General features: G+C 45.1%; 1 protein-coding gene across 1 annotated transcript in view; it reads left to right on the forward strand.

Moving 5' to 3' along the window:
• The window catches only part of LOC147737861 (uncharacterized), a 351,241-nt gene that overhangs the window by 316,834 nt on the left and 14,424 nt on the right, over positions 1–19,983 (forward strand). The window contains 1 exon segment of the mRNA XM_086924987.1: positions 2,010–2,084. Coding sequence (XP_086781113.1) covers positions 2,010–2,084 — 75 coding nt within the window.

The following is a 19,983-nucleotide window of genomic DNA, read 5'->3' on the forward strand; positions in this document are numbered from 1 at the left end:
AGAAGATGCACCTCCTTGATGAAGCATTGCTCCAGGAAGCACACCTGCACCTATTGAACATGATGAACTGAGAAGGGGTTGGATGAGTACATGACAGCAGGATCCAGACTACCCTTACACACCCATCTACTGCTTTGGAACAGGGGGAGAGTGGGTTGAACATCTTATTTCACAAATTTCTGTGGGTTTGCACACAGCGGACATGGCAGGTCCCCCCTTGACAGGTATATAACTTTGTCAAGGTTCAGATACCCATTAAATCTTTGTGTGTGGGCTCTATCTATGCCCCGGCGGCTGACCAAACTCCTGCTCTCCTTTGGACAGCCAGGGTATTCATGAGGGGGGTGCTGGAATATGGCACCTTGACAAGTCCAGAAACCATACGACCAGGCAGCCCCAGACCGGTTCATCCTCTCTGACATTATTGATGATCGTGCCTTGATGGATCCATGGTGGTTGACGCACCTGAGGGACAAAGACTATACTTTCACCTCCTGCGTCCATTGTAAACGTTTACGCCTTGATCCTCCCAAGCAGTACCTCTGATCATGATCTTCCGCTACTCGACCATAAACTTTGACTGTTGCAAACCCCTATGCGTTGTAACGGTATTCGTTGTAAATACCGCGTTGTAAAGGTATGCGTGGTAACAGTATGCGGTGTCACGTCATACATCCGGCCCAGACATCGGTACCCTGGTTGTACAGTGCCTGTGGAAGGCCATTTGGCCCGGGAGCCCTGTCTGAGGAGCTTTTAATTATAATATGTGCTGTTCTAGTAGTCAGAGCTTCTGATGCCTTTGATGCCTGTTGGAAGGGCACCGCCCGCTAGGGCAAGGATTTATCAGTTGCTAATTGCATCCAAGTGGCCATGTCTGGGTTGCTCTGATGTCCCGCCGGATGTTGTGCCAGGGGAAAGCTGTAGTTTACTTAGGTTGATTGGAGGAACCAATTTTAAGGGTTCTTCCAATAGGCCTGCTTCCTTATCAGGCACTTTGAAGTGGGCTGTTAGAAAGGTTGCCCATTCATCTTTCGGAGGATTAGCGCTACTTTGACCTCCTTCGCTGTTTATTCTCCCATTCACAAGGAACCAAAAGGTCTTTGAGTTATGGTTTTTACTTGCATGGACTAATCTTAACCAGAACTGGTCAGAGCGTTTTTGTGTCTCTAGGAGTATTGCTTGCCCGAGTACTTTTTGGGCTTGTTTATAGATGTTAATTAGTTGGTCCTTCCCCTGGCCCCTCCGTACATGTCTCAATTCTGAGTTACGTAGAATGTTTAATTTCCTCATTTCAGCAGATGTAGTGGTTGAGTTGCATCTTTTAGTTTTTTGTGAGGAGTACACATTTTTTTCTAAGCAGTTGGCTAGAAAAGATCTCCCATGATGTAGAGAGCGGGGTATCATCAATGCTCCTTGTTGCTAACTGGGCTTCGCATGCTGTCATTATTGTTGCTATCAAAGGATCTGACCATTTTAACTTTTTAAGGTTCTCTGTAAAGATTCCTTTTGTTGTCAGACTTGTAATGCCGAGCTATACTAAGTGGCAAGGTGATTACTTGGGGTCGATGGTCGCTATCACCTCGTGCGCAATGATGTAATTTGTTTTCGATCAGTGGGAGCAACTCCTTATTGCATATAGTGCAGTCTATAGAATAAGTGCAGCCATTTGTTCTTAACCAGTTTGAAGGGTTGTCCATGGGGAAACGACCATTCAAAGTTATATAGCCCAGAATGTTGAGCTGTGGTTCTACGTATTCGCCAAGTTTACTGTATTTGTTGCTGGTAGGCTTTGTTTGTTCCATAATGGGAGGACTTATTGTGTCACGCTTGTCTGGAGAGTCTTGAAAGAGGTTTGTGTATTGTAATCACCAGTTGTCAGACATTCATACTCACTTCATAGGTTACACATGATCCGGAGCAGGTGATCAAACTTGAGCCTTTTCTCCCTGGCTCTTGGTGAAATATCTACGTTGATCAAGAGCATTAATCCATACTTCTTCAAATTGTAGCTGGCCGATGTTCATGTTTAACTTGCCAGTGCCAGGTGCTGAGGAGGTGAATCCTGTCCAAGGGATGCAGAGAAGGTGAGGCCTGCCCAGGGGTGCATAGGAGGTCAGGCCTGCCCGGGGGTGCAGAGGAGGTGAGGCCTGTCCAGGGGTGCAGAGGAGGTCAGGCCTGCCCGGGGGTGCAGAGGAGGTGAGGCCTGTCCAGGGGTGCAGAGGAGGTGAGGCCTGTCCAGGGGGGCAGGGGCGGAGAGGTCTGCCCAGGGGTGCAGAGGAGGTGAGGCCTGTCCAGGGGGGTGCAGAGGAAGTGAGGTCTGTCCTGTGTTTGGCGTGAGTTGGAGATGAGGCTGTCCTGTGCTTGGAGGTTGCAAAGGAGATTGAGCCTGTCCATGTGGTGCAGAGGAGATTGAGCGTGTCCATGGGGTGCAGAGGAGGTTAGGCCTGTCCTGTGCTTGGCGGGGGTTTAGGAGATGGAGCCTGTCCCAGGGGCTGTAGAAGAGGTGAGGCCTGTCCAGCTGATACAGAGCAGAGGTGAGGCTTGTCCTCTGCTGGGGTGAAACCTGGCCTGAAGGGGTAGACAGTGACTCTGCATGATATACTATATGGTAATACTTCCTTGAAATTTTGCTCATTTTGCCCCTCCTTCGGTCCATATGAAACCAGTGTGCGCCCTCACCCACCCTCTTGACCAGAGAGTTCCCCGGATCCAGTTATTACCTGCTCACCTGTGAAGAGAACTGACAGACAGAATAGGAAATTTCCTGCTGGTGGACACTGAACGCTTCCTGTTAGTCTCTCCATCAAGTGCAGTCCCACGGTGATGGATCAAACCCAGATCTGTTGACTGGGTGTGAGTGTTTGATTGGTTCAGATGCTCCGTCCATCACCACCCCTTTTGTACCGTGGCTGCACAGAAGCAAAGCCCTCAGGTACATTCCCTATCCTCACCTGTCAGAATGTCAGGAGCACCCCCAATATCTTATCCCACATGACTGCCCTTGAGTGCTGTAATCGTCCCCAAATCAGTGAGATCGCCCTCCAAACAAACATCTCTCCATCAAAAATATGTTCCATCTCAAAAATTTCACCAGGTTCATCTAAAAGATGAGAGGTGAGCAGTGCATATTCGAACAGCCTCCTCGTATCCGTCAGGACACACCAAAGTTGCTCCAATTTATGAAAGACTTGAAGGCGCATCTCGTTAAAGAACCCTACATCACTAGTGCATTAACCGTCCACAAACCCGATATGTCTCCTATCAAGCCTTAACTTTATGATTGTCTTTGACCATATACAGTGCTCCGTTGCGTCTCGGCTGGGTTTGTGCTATAGTAATACCATATACATACATACATTCATCCATATTAGCATGACCAGTGTGCCCTTGTACAGCTTCCCTGTCCGCTTATATGCCTGCATGTTCCGGTGCTGAGAGGCCGTGCTGCCCTCCAGTCACAGTTGCCGGCCATGGACCACGGAATGGGTGCCCTCCCATCGTACACAGCATTGCTTCACTCCCTGCCCTTCCAGGGCAGTGGTCACTGATTGCAAATCGTCATCCAATCTGCGTCTTTTTCACTTGCTCACAGGCTGCCTGGTTTCCTAGACAATGGAGGGACTTCAGTTCCTGCCATCTCGAATGTCCCTCACTGACTTGCTGACCCCGGTATCGCCCACCAGCCATTTGGCTCACATGTTATTGGTGACGTGTCCCCTGCTGCCGCCACCAGTCTTCAGTGCCCTTTGGGGTGGGTCGCCTTCCTTCCACTCCTTGGATGCATTGATGCCTTGTTGCGCTGTTTGTCAGGATTTGTTTGCACGCTGCATCAGCTTGAACTTGAAATGCATGGTTTCTGTAAGTCTAAGAGTGGTTCACTCATTTATGGAGGGTGGGCAGAATTATGTACAGGGACTTTAACATGACATTTGTCAACCAGATTGATTTAATTTGTATGTTTTATGGGTTCTCAATGGAAAAATGGGGTTATGAAGAAGCAGGCTTAGATGTTCGGACCTGCTCTCTGAGACTGTGTGTGGGCTGTATGTTGACTCAGACCTTGTTCAGCCTGTGGGTGCGCTGTATGTTGACTCAGACCTTGTTCAGCCTGTGGGTGCGCTGTATGTTCACTCAGACCTTGTTCAGCCTGTGTGTGGGCTCTATGTTCACTCAGACCTTGTTCAGCCTGTGTGTGGGCTGTATGTTGACTCAGACCTTGTTCAGCCTGTGTGTGGGCTCTATGTTGACTCAGATCTTGTTCAGCCTGTGTGTGGGCTGTATGTTGACTCAGACCTTGTTCAGCCTGTGGGTGCGCTTTATGTTGACTCAGACCTTGTTTAGCCTATGGGTGCACTGTATGCTGACTCAGACCTTGTTCAACTTGTACGTGCGCTGTATGTTCATTCAGACCTTATTCAGCCTGTGGGTGGGCTGTATGTTCACTCAGACCTTGTTCAGGCTGTGGGAGCGCTGTATGTTGAATCAGACCTTGTTCAGGGTGTGGCTACGGTGTATGTTGACTCAGACCTTGTTCAACCTGTATGTGCGCTGTATGTTCACTCAGACCTTGCTCAGCCTGTGGGTGGGCTGTAGGTTGACTCAGAATTTGTCTAACCTGTAGGTGTGCTGTATGTTGACTCAGAGCTTGTTCAGCCTGTGGGTGCACTATATGTTCACTCTGACCTTGTTCAGCCTGTGTGTGGGCTATATGTTCTCTCAGACCTTGTTCAGCCTGTGTGTAAGCTGTATGTGTACTTAGACCTTGTTAAGCCTGGTGGTGCGTTGTCTCTTCACTCAAACTTTGTTCAGTCTGTGGGTGTGCTGTGTGTTCACTCAGACCTTGTTAAGCCTGGTGGTGGGCTGTATGTTGACTCAGACCTTGTTCAACCTGTAGGTGTGCTGTATTTTGACTCAGACCTTGTTCAGCAAGTGATCATGGTTCATTGTGTGTCCATTGTAGTGGGTGAACAGAAATAATATCGAGTTGGAAATATCGAGTAGCAGAAATATTGAGTCCAAAATCTCGGACTACAAAAATATCGACATTCAGAATATCGTTGTCAAGAATATCGAGTTGAATCCGACTAAAAACTGATGCCACAAAGCCCAAGACTGACTTTTGAAGAAGCATCGAACCACTGTGCCTCTCTGTGAACTGCACTCTGCCGGCTGTACGGCAAAACTAGCTGAATACGGCGAAAACAGAGACGGAAACAAACCCGGCCGCGGGAATCAAGATGGCGGTGGCGCGCTAAGTACCTGGATTCTGCCCGGAGAAGGAGAGCTGATCGGGCCGATACATAGGCAAAGGAACAACAGCCGAGCACCTCCGGCGGCCTACAAGATCATCGTGGCTGTGAGAAAGTGACCGGCGCCCATAGACAAGACGCTCCTGGAGTTACCGGTATTTGGCGGCGGATCCCGGCCGAGACCACTACACCCTCTCCTGAAAGGCTACGGGGACGCCGACGCCAGACTGAGCCCGGCCGCGGCGCGGGTGCGGGAGGAGTGGAGACGGTGCCCGCTGAGAGGGGAAGACCGCACCCGCGACGACCGGCGCGGCACTCACGGGACCCTGCAGTATCACTGGCTGCCGGGAGGTAGGGAGAGCTCCTGAGCCTCTAAAACAACGCGAGCGCCTGGCTCGCAAACATACGCTCAGCATTGTGGGACCCCGCTGGGAGCCCCCGCGGGCCTAATAAGACTTGGCAGATTGAGCGGGCCTGCCACACGCCCCCCTGCGGAGCGGTGTTGGTTCTCCCCCCCTACCCCCTGGCCATTGGAACTGGAATCTGGTGGTGACGCGGAGAGGATTACGAGACCTGGGCCTCACTGCGCCCACGGAATAGAGTCTGGAGGTGGGCTGATCTTTATGGGCCAGAGGTGGAGGCCTAGTCTGTGAGAACCTGGGGGTGGCAGTGCTTGAGTGGCCCTCGATCAACAGGCTACGTCCGCCGCTGGGCACTACAGGACCGGTAAGAAGGGACAGGACAAGGTGGGGGAGAGGCACGATATAACGAGGAGCTACGCGCACACACAGCGCTTCATCCAAATATACCACAGGGGAGTGTGTACCATACCTTCTTTGTAGAAGGCGGCAAGAAGACAGTGGACTGCGGGCAGAGGTCGGGACCCAGGACGAGGCGCGGACCGGGACTGAGGATACGAGCTACGAGGTACAAGTCTCAAGCCCGCAGACCTGCGACACAGGTGGAGATAGACATCGGCTCCGCGCGAAAGGCATTGCTGGGCTTCACCAACCATGGGGAAGAAAGATACACTCCCCAAAACTGCCAAACAGGGCCCCATGGATAACTTCGCTGCGCCACGGTCAAACACCGAGGCCGCGCCCACGACAAACGGCCCGCGCTCAGACACAGACCTCTTGATGGCCGCCATCCAGGCGTCCAGGGCCGACATTCAGGAATCCAGGACAGCATTGGAGGTTGAAATTGGCGAAGTGGGGTCGGAGGTGACACTACTTCGACAAGACTTCATGAAGTTGACGGACCGGGTGACTACGGCGGAGACACGAATAGGGGAGGCGGAAGACTCGATCTCCACGCTGAGGAAGGATATGGCAGAGCTCCAGGCCTCGCATCGTCAGCTACTGTGGAAGGTTGACGATGCAGAAAATAGGGCGCGACGCAACAACCTGCGCTTTGTTGGATTTAGAGAAGGAATTGAAGAGATGGACATGGTGGCCTTTCTTCACTCTTGGCTGACGACGACCATCCCAGCGACGCAGTTGTCAACCTGTTTCATCATCGAAAGGGCCCATAGAGACCTGTTGGCACGACCACCTGAGGGAGCGAAACCCAGACCCGTCATTGCGCGCTTCCTCAACTTCGCAGACCAAGACCTGATACTGCGAGAGTCCAGAAAGCTAGGGGAAATCCGCATGGAGAACGCAACTATTATGATCTTCCCTGACTATAGCTAGGAAGTGCAAAAGCAACGCCGTTCCATTGACGCAGTCAAAGCAAAGCTGAGAGACATGAACATTACCTATATGCTGCTTTTCCCGGCGAAATTGAAGGTGATCTACAAAGACAAAGCGCACTTCTTTACCCATCCGGAGGATGCCTGGCAATGGCTGGAGGAGCGTTCCATATTCCACAGACAGGAAAACAATAGAGGGGGCGGACCAGATAGGCCGACTCCTCACAGGCCACAGTGGGAACGGCCGAAGGCCCAGCGACAAAAGACACAAAGGAATAGGAGACAGACACAGACTACGCCCTACCCGGGATGGACCCAGGTGAACAGACAAAAAGGACAATCGGCATCACCCGGAGGGAGAGGCACAACGGGATCTGGATTCAGTCATCTAAGCAGGACCTCCCGATCGGAAGGAGAAGAGAGAGAAGACTCCGAAGCCCGCTCATCGGGGGAGGAAGAGGGAGGAGCGAACTTCGTCCATCCACTGGAAAAGGCGATTCGTGAGCTAGAACAAGACGCCTCAGGGCAAGCCTCAGGGCAAGCGACGGACCCCCGTCCAGACACGCAGGACTCGCAATCCTGAACAAGGGCGATAGACCTTCTCCTACTGACAGTTCTGCCTTGCAGAGGGATGGGACTGAAAGGGGAGGGAGGTGGGGTGGGGGGAAGGTGGGGGAATTCAGATATGTTGAAGCAGCAGGTTGGGGACAGTGCAAGGGGGGAGGGCGAGGGAGTTGGGGGGACTTGGGGGTGAGGGGGGAGTGAGGCACTCCATCTGAGTGTCACGACCATATGTCGGGCAGACACACGCGACAGCCAACATATCCCGTCAAAACACGTCAGAGGCTACCTAACACTAATTAGCACATCACGTCGACCATTGACTTCTGCTCCACACTGGACACCGTCACAGGAGATACAGGGTTTACCACTAACTCACCACCAGCATGACTATGGGGGATCATGAGAGGGGAGCTGACCACGAGGAGGGCATTAAGGTGATGCCCTGGAATGTTAACGGCTTAGGCTGTAGGATTAAACGAGGCTTGGTAAACAATTACATCAAGAGGTCTGGGGCTGGGGCAGACGTTGTACTCCTTCAGGAAACACACCTACAAGGCAATAGATGCTCCTTCTTGGCAAGGGGACAGTACAATGTTTTGGCACACGCAGGGTTTTCCTCGGGGTCTAGAGGGACTGCAATACTCATTAAAAAGAACCCACCGATGAGAGTGACACAAATCTGGACTGATAGACAGGGCACCTATGTATGGGTGCGGGGGTCATGGAGACATATGCCCCGCCTAAAGTAAAGGCAGACACTATAAAGGGGATATCAGACATAATTCTCAATACATCAGATACGATCCAAATCCTTGGGGGAGACTTTAATGATGTGATGAGCTCTTCCGCAGACCGGACAGGTGAGCGAGATAGATCCCAAAATATGACCCCCCTAGCTAAATCTATGGAGATACTAGGCCTCATAGATGTGTGGTGTTGGCTACATCCAGACATACGGGCGTTCTCCTTCTTCTCTGGGGCACACAAAGTCTATTCTCGCCTGGACTATATCTTCATGGCACGACAGGCGCTGCAAGTATCTGACTCGGCAGAACACTATGCTCGAGGGATGTCTGACCACTCCCCCCTAGCGATTCAGATTGGTAAACGGAAGAGGAGGGGTCCCACGACCCTTCGACTCTCGGCCTGGGATTTACAAAACCCAGATATTAGGAAGGGACTTAGGGCCGACGTGAAGGTGTTCTTGAGGGAAAACGTGGGATCTGTAGACTCGCGAGTAGTCCTGTGGGTGGCACTCAACGTAGTGCTTCATGATAAGGCCCACTGTAGACTAGTGGAGGCTAGAAGAAAGAACCAGACTGAGGTACAGACCCTAGAAGTACAAATACTACAACTAGAGCAGGAACATTTACTCACTAGAGACATAGGGACGCAACAACGCCTTACAGATACTCAGGCGCAATATAGACAGCTAGTGACGGGAGAGGCCAGGACGCAAGCGCTGGCTACCTTACACCGCATTTATGATGTGGGTGATAAATTGGGGAGACTATTGGCCTGGCTCAGTAGGAATGAGAGAGACGAACGCTGGGTAGAGAAAATAAGGTTGGGCCCTGACTCTTGGGTCGGCACCGACGATAAGATAGCTGAAGCTTTTGCCGAATGTTATGAAAATCTATATATGGCCCTAGATCTAGGCACCAAAACAGAGGCGTTGCAATATATGGCGCCCATCACCCTCCCGGTACTTGAGGAGACCGATTGTGCGCACCTAGAGTCCGACGTCACGGAAGAGGAAGTCCGAGCAGCGCTGGCCAAACTTCACACAGGGAAGGCCGCAGGTCCTAACGGCTTCCCTGCGGAACTCTTCAAGAACATGGCCGACCTCCTGACACAACATTTACTGGGCATGTTCCAGGATGCAGAAGAGGAGGGACAATTCCCCCTTGACATTAGACAGGCCACGATTGTCCCGATCCACAAACCTGGGAAACCACCAGAGGACTGCGCCTCGTACCGTCCCATTTCCCTACTAAATGTGGAGGCCAAGATATATGCAACCATATTGGCTCTGCGCATGAGAAGAGTCATCCCAGGCCTGATACATATGGATCAGACAGGGTTCATTCCCGAATGGGCTACCAGATATAATTTAAGGAGGACACATAACTGGCCACATGTGGTAAAAGATAGAGCAGAGCCACATTGGTTCATGTTCCTAGACGCAGAAAAGGCGTTTGACGCTGTTCATTGGCCCTTCTTAGAGGGAGTACTAGAACGAATGGGTTTCGGACCCAAATACAGGAGGAAAATGAGTCTACTATATGCAGGCCCTAGAGCCCGTGTAAGGGTCAATGGGGTGGCGTCCAGGACTTTTCCCATACAACGGGGAACCCGACAGGGATGCCCCCTGTCACCCCTGCTATTCGCCATGACAATAGAGGTAATGGGCTCCGCGGTCAGACAAAACGAGAGGATCACGGGGTTCTGTATAAGCCAAGCGGACACGCAAGATGAAAAATTATCCCTCTACGCCGATGACGTCCTCCTCTATGTCACGCGGCCAGAAAGCACAATACCGGCGCTGTTTGATGAACTGGCAAAATACGGCACGAGGTCAGAATACCAGATTAACTGGCACAAATCGACACTCTATGACCCCCAAGGGTGTAAGGAATGACCTCAACTGCCGCAAAATCTATAGACAACCGAAGAAGGCTTCCAGTACCTGGGATATTTATCACTGCTGACAGAGACGCCTCGTATGATCGTAATATCGCCCGGATCATACATGATTTCAAAGCTGACGCAGGTAGGTGGCAGTCCCTCCCCTTGACAATACTTGGTAGGGCAGCGATGTTCAAAATGATGGGCCGATTTTAAGTCTCAATCCTAAACTTACTACTATTTTGGTATTCACAGAATGCACTTACTACTTTTGGTATTCGTAGAATGAACTTACTACTTTTGTTATTCACAGAAGTTAGGATTTTGTCTTAAGTTTGTCTTAAGTCAGTCTTAAGTCTGTCTTAAGTTTGTCTTAAGACAAACTTAAGACAAAATTCTTACTTCTGTGAATACCAAAAGTAATAAGTTCAATCTGTGAATGCCAAAAGTAGTAAGTGTTTTCTGTGAATACCAAAATAGTAGTAAGTGTAGGATTGAGTCTTAAGTTCATTCTGTGAATCGGGCCCGATATCTCTCCCAAAATTCCTTTATGCCTTCCAAAATGAATATTTCCCGATACCGCCCAAGACCTTCCGAGACATACATGCGGACCTCTGGTCATTCCTATGGTTGGGGAAACACCCCAGAGTCGCACTGGCAACGCTGCAGAGACTCAAATATGACGGGGGGATCTCACTTCCTGACCTAGAGACCTACTATTGGGCAGAACACCTAGCCCCCATTAATGACTGGCCACGCACCTGCAACTCACCCCACATATGCCTTAGAAAGATACCAAATGGGTACACACTCAAGCCTACACTACATATATGGTGGGAAGGGGCAGGCTGGATTACTGATGGCCACGAAGATTACACTGGGGGCATGGAACAGAGCCACGACTGTCACCGGATGGGCACACAGGGCTATGAAGCAAACACCACTATGGGAGTGCTCCTGGCTCAAGGAGATAAGCAAATTGAAAGGGTTCCAGGGATGGGACGACATCAGCATCTCTACACTAGGGGACTTCATCAAAAATGGAGCACTAAAACCCTTTGCCTTGTTACAGACCGAATTTGGGCTACAGTGCTCTCAATTCTTTAACTACATGCAACTGAGGCATGCTTACTTGGCGGAAGGGGCGCTGCGAGAGCCGCTCCCCAAATACGCACAGCTAGAGGGCCGTCTGTTGCAAGAAAAGATCCCAGGGAAAGCGGTCTCCCTGACCTACAAAACGATTATCAATAATAGACCGAATACACTGGCGGGCCTCCGAGACAAATGGGAACAGGAAGTGGGTGAGATGGATGAGGTAGATTGGGGGGGGACTGATGCACCCTAGAGAAGTACCAATCAAGTCACGCTTACGCCTAATCCAGTTTAAGATCTTACATAAAGTATATTATGACAGAGTGAGGCTATGTAAAATGGGGAGGGTGTCAGACCCCAGCTGCCTACGCTGCAGACACGAGAATGGGACTCTCCTACACATAATATGGTCATGCCAAATATACAGGCCTATTGGAGCGCAATCACCACGGAACTGAGTAAAATACTGGAGATAGACATACCACTGGAACCAAAGCTGGTACTGTTGGGAATGACCAATGATATAGATCTGGCCCGCCCACTACTAATCTTTTTAGTGCTAGCTTTGGTGGTGGCCAAGAGAGACATAGCTAGGAAGTGAGGAGCGTCCGACACGCCCCAGCTAGGGGAATGGAGGAGGGGACTAGACATCTACATGGCAGCGGAAAGGGTTACATATAAAGCAAGAGGCTGTCTGAGGAAATTCCGTAAAGTGTGGGGTAGATTGAGACGTTATCATGGCCTAGACGGGGGTCTCTGAAGGGACCCAAAACAATTACGAGTTGGCCAGCAGAAGTGGGGAAAGCCGTGAGAATCAAGATGATGGGTGGGAAATACAGGGAGAACTGTGATGGATGAACATTTGGACTGTGATGATGGGAATTTGCACTTTGACGGAGGAGGGCGGGATGTGGGGTTAGGGGCGCGGGGTTGCTACCTGATGATGACATGCATGTTCTATGTACTGCCTTGTGGAAAAAACAATAAAAATGTTTTTTTTTAAAGAATATCGAGTTGAAGATAAGTAATATGGTTTTTCAAAATATCGAAGTAATGAATATCATTAGCAAAAATATTGTTGTTAAAAATATTGTTAGTGTGTATTTTACATGTATGTGTTTTATTTTGTTGTGTAAGTATTGCATTTGTTTTTTAATATGCGTGTTACATTTTTAGAAGTTATTCATTTTTTTTAAAGTACATTTTGTGTTTTAGTTCCATAGCGGGTTGTGGGTTTATAGGGGAATAGGATGGGAAGTTATTTAATTATAATTAATTAATAAATAATGTTGATCAATTAAATATTTATGTATTTAATATTTATATTGTTAATTGTGGTTATTAATTAATTATTAATTAGTTATTATTTGGTTGTTTATTATTAATAATTATTTTTTAAATATCTTAATTGTGTTATTTTTTTAGGAGCGGGTTGTGGGTTTATAGGGGAATAGGGTGGGAAGTACTTTAATTGTAATTCATTAATTAATATTTTTTATTAATTCATATCTATGTATTTAATATTTTATGTTGTGAATTGTGATAATTAATTTATTATTCATTAGTTATTATTTGATTGTTAATTATTAATAATTAAAGGTAAATATCTTAATTGTGTTATTTTTTTAGGAGCAGGTTGTGGGTTTATAGGTGAATAGGGTGGGAAGTAATTTAAGTATAATTAAATAACTAACATTTTGTATTACTTAATAATTAAGTTTTTAAGATTTTATATTGTTAATGTGGTAAATAATTTATTATTAAATAGTTATTTGATCGTTATTTATTAATAATTAATTAGTAAATATCTTAGTTGTGTTTTTTTAGGAGAAGGTTGTGGGTTTATAGGGGAATAGGGTGGGACGTAATTTATTTATAATTAAATAATTCATATTTTGTATTACTTAATAATTAAGTATTTAAGATTTTAAATTGTTAATTGTGGTGAATAATTTATTATTAAATAGTTAATTGATTGGTAATTACTAATAATTACTTGGTAAATATGTTGATTGTGTTCTTTTTTTAGGAGTGGGTTGTGGGTTTATAGGAAGGTAGAGTGGGAAATAATTGTATAAATATTATTTAATTTATATTTTTTATTATTTGATATTTATGTATTTAAAATGTTATACTGTTAATTATGATGTATAATTTATTGTTAATTATTTAATTGGTCATTACAAATTATTTATGAATTATTCATTATGTTATTTGTGTCATTTTTTTTAAGAGTGGGTTATAGGTTGATAGTGGGAGGTAATTTTTGAAATTATTTATTGATTTGTTAATTAATTTTAAATATTTTGCGTGAGTGGGAATAGTAAATTATTCACCTCCTCTATTCAATACTTTCACAACTGTTGCACTCGCTGGAGTGGGTATAGTAAATTATTCCCCTCCGCTATTCAACACTTTCCCTACAGATCTAAATGCTGGAGTGGGAATAGTAAATGATTCCCTTCCGATATTCAACACTTTCCCTACTGTTGTACTTGCTGGAGTGGGAATCGTAAATTATTCCCCTTCGCTATTAAACACTTTCCCTACTGCTGTACTTGCTGGAGTGGGAATAGTCATTTTATCTACTCTGCTATCTAACACTTTCCTTAATGTTGCACTCCCTGGAGTGTAAATTATTCTCCTCCGATATCCAACACTTTCTCTACTGTTGCACTCCCTGGAGTGGGAATAGCAAATGATTTCCCTCCGCTATCCAACACTTTCCCTACTTTTGCACTCTCTGGAGTGGGAATAGCAATTTTATCCCCTCCGCTATTCAACTCTTTCACAACTGTTGCACTCGCTGGAGTGTGAATACTAAAATATTCCCCTTCGCTATCCAAAACTTTCCCAACTGTTGCACTCGCTGGAGTGGAAATAGTGAATTAGTCCCCTCTGATATCCAACACTTTCTGTTGCACTCCCTGGAGTGGGAATAGTAAATTATTCCCCTCTGCTATCCAACACTTTCCGTACTGTTGTTCTTGCTGGAGTGGGAATAGTAAATTATTCCCCTCCGCTATCCAACACTTTCTCTACTGCTGTACTTACTGGAGTGGGAATAGTAATTTTATCTACTCTGCTATCCAACACTTTCCTTAATGTTGTACTCCCTGGAGTGGAAATAGTAAATTATTCCCCTCCGACATCCAACACTTTCTCTACTGTTGCACTTCCTGGAGTGGGAATAGTAAATTATTCCCCTCCTCTATCCAACACTTTCCCTACAGTTCTACCTGCTGGAGTGGGAATAGTAAATTATTCCCCTCCGCTATCCAACACTTTCACTACTGTTGTTCTTGCCGGAGTGTGAATAGTACATTATTCCCCTCCATTATCCAACACTTTCCCTACTGTTGCACTCTCTGGAGTGGGAATAGTGATTGTTACCCCTCCAATATCCAACCCTTTCTCTACTGTTGCACTCCCCGGAGTGGGAAAAGTGAATTATTCCCCTCCGTTATCCATCATTTGCTGCAGTGGAAATAGTAATTTTATCCACTCTGCTATCCAACACGTTCCCTCCTGTTGCACTCTTTGGAGTGGGAATAGCAAATTTTTCCCCTCCGCTATCCGACACTTTCCTTACTGTTGTACCTGCTGGAGTGGGAATAGTAAATTATTCCCTTCCGCTATCCAATACTTTCCCTACTGTTGCACTCTCTGGAGTGGATATGGTAATATTTGCCCCTTTGCTATCCAACACTTTCCCTGATGTTGCTCTCCCTGAATTGGGAATAGTACATTATTCCCCTAGGCTATCCAACAGTTTCCCTACTGTTTTACTTTCTGGAGAGGGAATAATAAATTATTCACCTCGGCTATCCAACACTTTCCCTACTGTTGCACTCCCTGAAGTGAGAATAGTAATTTTATCCCCTCCCCTATCCAACATTTTCCCTACTGTTGCTGTTAATGTAGTGTCAAATGTAATTGTAAAAGATTAAAAATATTTAATATTTTAAATTATTAAATATATATATATATATATTATTTTATTTTACTGGTATATGTATGTATATGTATTTATTATGTTTAATATGTTTCTGGCATTTTTATAATTTATTATATTAATTATTTATTAATATTAAGTAAAATATTATATTTTATATATATGTATGTATAATTTTTGTTAACATTATATTTATTATTTATAATTTTAAACATTTTCTAACTATGTTTTTTAAATTATATGAATTATTTACTTTAGTTTAAATTATTTTTTACACATTTTAAAGAAAAGATATTTTTTACATCATTTTTTTCCCAATATTTTTGTACTTACCATTATGTAGATAGGACTTCGATATTTTGGACAACAATATTTTTGTCACAATATTTTTGTACCTCGATATTCTTGTTGTCGATATTCTGTCAGTGATCCATTGTAGTGCAAGGTTTAAATCTTGAGGATGTTGAGTGTTTTGTGTTTGGTCATAGATACCAGACGAGTAAAAAGGTTTTAAAAAATATTCTATTATTCATAGACCAAAGGTGCTTTATAATGGTTTTGTAGAGAACAAGAGTTTGTTTTCCTTTGTAAGTGAAGGACAGTTGTTTTGGAAGATGAGATGAAGTGTGATTCATGTTTGATGCAAATAAACTCTTGGTTGAAGCGTCTCTTTCCTTCCTTTCAAGGTATTCTGGGATGGACCAGGTGGTGTGACTGCCTCCCTCGGAGAAATAAACAAGATAACTGTCAGGTAACGTTTCCTAGTGCCTTCTGTTTCCTTTTCTACTATTTCTTCTCAAGTCTCTCTGTGTCGTTGTTTTTTATCTCTCTTCAGCTTTAAGAATTTGACTCCCTCTCCAGACCATTCTCTAGCTATATAGCTTATGATCTTAAAAAATAAAATAAAATAAAACAAATACATGGCTTTTACGTAGTAGGCAGGATCATTCTAAATAGAATGCAGGACTGGCTAGAAGAGCAAGAGGTGGTCTCCAATCTGCAATACGGGTTCAGGAGAGGCAAAGGGACTATCGAGCAAGGACTAAACCTAGCCATCATAACTGCAAAGTATGTCCACACCAAAAACCGAAACCTTTTCTTAACCTATGTGATCCTTAGCTCCGCATTTGATTGCGTTGACCATGGCATACTTTGGCAAACACTAACTGATATAGGCCTGGATAACCAAATCCTTATGTTCATCAAAGAACTCTACCATGGGGCGGGTGTACGTGTTAGATTTGGCAGGCTGGGCGAGTGCTCTAATATGTTCCAAATTCGTAGAGGAGTAAGACAGGGGTGCATTTTAGTGCCCCTGCTCTTTACTCTTTATATAAATAAGGTTGGATCCATCTTGACCGAAGTCTACCATGATTACCCCACAGTAAATGGGACACCAATACCCATACTTCTCTACTCAGATGATGCGGCAATTATGTCCCAGACTATTGTTGGTTTACAAAAAGTGGTGTCAAAATTCTCAGAATTTATGAGATCTAGAGGCCTTTGTGTGAACGTCTCTAAAATGTTCACCATGTCTTGTGGAATTAAGAATCGTAGGACACCCTGCCCAATCTTCCTGGATGGCAAAAAGATAGAACTTACTGATACATTTTGCTATCTAGGCATAAGCTTTGAAAGAAGGGGCTCATGGAAACCAGCCGTAACAGCCAGGGGCCTTGCGTTCACTAGAGCTACTGGTGCCCTGGTAAACTTTGCTAAAAAGTTAGGTGGAAGACCAGTAAAAGACCTCCTACATATTTTTAACACCTTGGCTGCTAGGGGTTTTCCCCTCCTGTGCTGAAATTGCTTGAATACTATAGTTTCATGACAAGGTCAGCTCGTCATAAGCACAGCTCAACCGTGCCTCATGACGAGCTGACCTTGTCATGAGCATGGAAGGGGTTAAGGCCAAATGTATCTCCACCGGGACATATGGGGCTGGCCTCTGGGGGATGGAGTCGGTGGAATCCATTCAACGCGTCGAAAACCGATTTCTTCGCTATCTACTGGCCACCCCAAAGAGTACAGCAACATATGTCGCTCACACGTAAGTGGGACTGTCATATGTTACAGATATCATTAAATCCTCTCCAGTCCTGCTTTGGCACAATGTGTGGGCCAAAACAGAAACCACCTTAAAAAGAGAGATATTAAAGGCCTGCCTGGAAACAGATGGAGCCGGCAACATCAAATGGTGTTGCTACGTCAGGGACCTGCTGAAAGAAATTGGGCACCCTGAATTCTTTTTCAAACCTGATAGTATGATGAACGTGTCTAGAGCTGCCCTTAAAAAACTTCTCTCGCAACATCTAGAGAGTAAAAGATGGCGGGGTGAAAAACATAAGAGGACAGTCATGGATCACCACATGATTACAGTTACTGAAGGGGCACAGCTGTACCTGCTGATTGAACAGCCCCCCTTTAACCGTATGCTCCTGACTCATTTCCGGCTAGATACATTTTTCAGGTTAATAACCTTCCCACAGTGCAATGACTGGTCCAAGGAAAAAAGAACGTGCCCCTGTGACGATGTCTCCTACCAGTCCAACATTCATTGCATCCTCTTTTGCACTTTTTATTTCTATCCCAGGAAAAACCTGTTGAAACCTTTCCTTCTATCATGGGGCCTGCGAACTTGTAGAGGGTCATAAGATAAATTAAAATCTCTAGAAAATGAGAGAACCATTGAAACTGTAAATTCCTTCCTAAAGGCAATTGTAAGGCACAGAAACTCGATGTAAATTTAACATGTTCTTCATCATGCCAAGCCCATGGTAACTGTAAAAATCAAAAATCAAAATGAATTCTCTAACAGAGTCCCGGATTTATATTATGAAATCTTTGTTTTAATGTTTTTAACAAACTGTGCATTCCTTTTAATTATCTACTGTAAGTCTAGTAACTCAACATGTATAGTACTTACAGTCTTTTAATGCGTATTTTTATCTGTATGCTTTTATGACGTTGTTTTTACAATTCGAATAAAGCTTTTTGAATTTTAATTCATTTTTAATATGTTTCTAGCATTTTATAATTTATTATATTCATTATTTATTAATATTAAGTAAAATATTATATTTTATATATATATCTATGTATACTTTTTGTTAACATTATTTTTAAGAATTATAACTTTAAACATGTTCTAATAATTCTAACTATGTTTTTTAAATTATATGTATTATTTACTTTAGTTTACATTATTTTTTACACATTTTAAAAAAACGATATTTTTAACATCATTTTTTTCCCAATATTTTTGTACCTACCATTATGTAGATAGGACTTCGATATTTTGGACAACAATATTTTTGTACCTCAATATTCTTGTTGTCGATATTCTGTCAGTGATCCATTGTAGTGCAAGGTTTAAATCTTGAGGATGTTGAGTGTTGTGTGTTTGGTCATAGATACCAGATGAGTAAAAAGGTTTTAAAAAATATTCTATTATTCATAGACCAAAGGTGCTTTATAATGGTTTTGTAGAGAACAAGAGTTTGTTTTTCTTTGTAAGTGAAGGACAGTTGTTTTGGAAGATGAGATGAAGTGTGATTCATGTTTGATGCAAATAAACTCTTGGTTGAAGCGTCTCTTTACTTCCTTTCAAGGTATTCTGGGATGGACCAGGTGGTGTGACTGCCTCCCTCGGAAAAATAAACAAGATAACTGTCAGGTAACGTTTCCTAGTGCCTTCTGTTTCCTTTTCTTCTATTTCTTCTCAAGTCTCTCTGTGTCGCTGTTTTTTATCTCTCTTCAGCTTCAAGAATTTGACTGCCTCTCCAGAGCATTCTCTAGCTATATAGCTTATGATCTTAAAAAAATAAAATAAAATAAAACAAATACATGGCTTTTACGTAGTCCTCTTCCTGATTTGTTTTTATGCTAGCTGTTTTAAGCGTGTTTCCTTTAAAATGTTGGTATACTTCAGGGTCAAGTTAATTATCTCCAGTTTCATAAATTGTGTGATGTTTTTGTTATAATTGGTACAACCCTCCATTCCCCCTTGGTCCTGCCACATTTGGAATGATCTATTATCTGTTGGCCTGAAGGTATGGAAGCTCAATCGATCAATCAATCAGGGGCTTGTAAAGCATGCTACTTACCTGTGACGGTCTCATGGGGTGGGAAGTGTAGCTCCGGGTCAGCCGAAAGGCAAGGTCTTGAGGCTCTTCCTAAGGTTGTGAAGGGTAGGGGAGCAGCTGATGTTGACTGGGAGCTCGTTCCAGGCCTTGCCTGCGATGTAGGCGAAGGCTCTTCCACCTGCTCTGGTTCTGAGGATGCCCGGGGTCTCTGCTAGGGCAAGGTCAGCGGAGAGGAGAGAAATTCTTTCGGTGTGCTATTTGGGTCCAATGTTCTGGAGGGATTTATAGGTATGGGTGTTTAGCTTGAAGGTAACTCTCTTCTCGACCGGGAGCCAGTGGAGGTCTCGCAGTGTTGGGTGGTGCCGAGGATGAGTCTGGCTGCGGTGTTCTGGATGGTCTGGACTTTGTGTAGCAGGGATTTTTTTATTCCAGTGTAGAAGACGTTTCCGTCGTCCAGTCAGCTCATTATGAGTGCGTGGGTGACTGTCTTTCTGGCTTCTGGGGGGATCTACTTGAAGGTCTTGAAGGATGTGGAGGGAGTTGAAACAGGTGGAGGTGACGCCGTTGATCTGGTGATTCATGGTGATGGAGGAGTCTAGAATGATGCTGAGGTTTCGGGTGTGGTTCGTCGGGGTGGGTGGGTTTTTGGGGGCAGAGGGCCATCAGGTGTTGGCCCAAGTAGAGGGGGAGTGTCCAAGGATGAGGACCTCAGTCTTC

The sequence above is a fragment of the Lissotriton vulgaris genome, chromosome 1_1 (genome assembly GCF_964263255.1).
Source record: "Lissotriton vulgaris chromosome 1_1, aLisVul1.2, whole genome shotgun sequence".
Lineage (NCBI taxonomy): Eukaryota > Metazoa > Chordata > Amphibia > Caudata > Salamandridae > Lissotriton > Lissotriton vulgaris.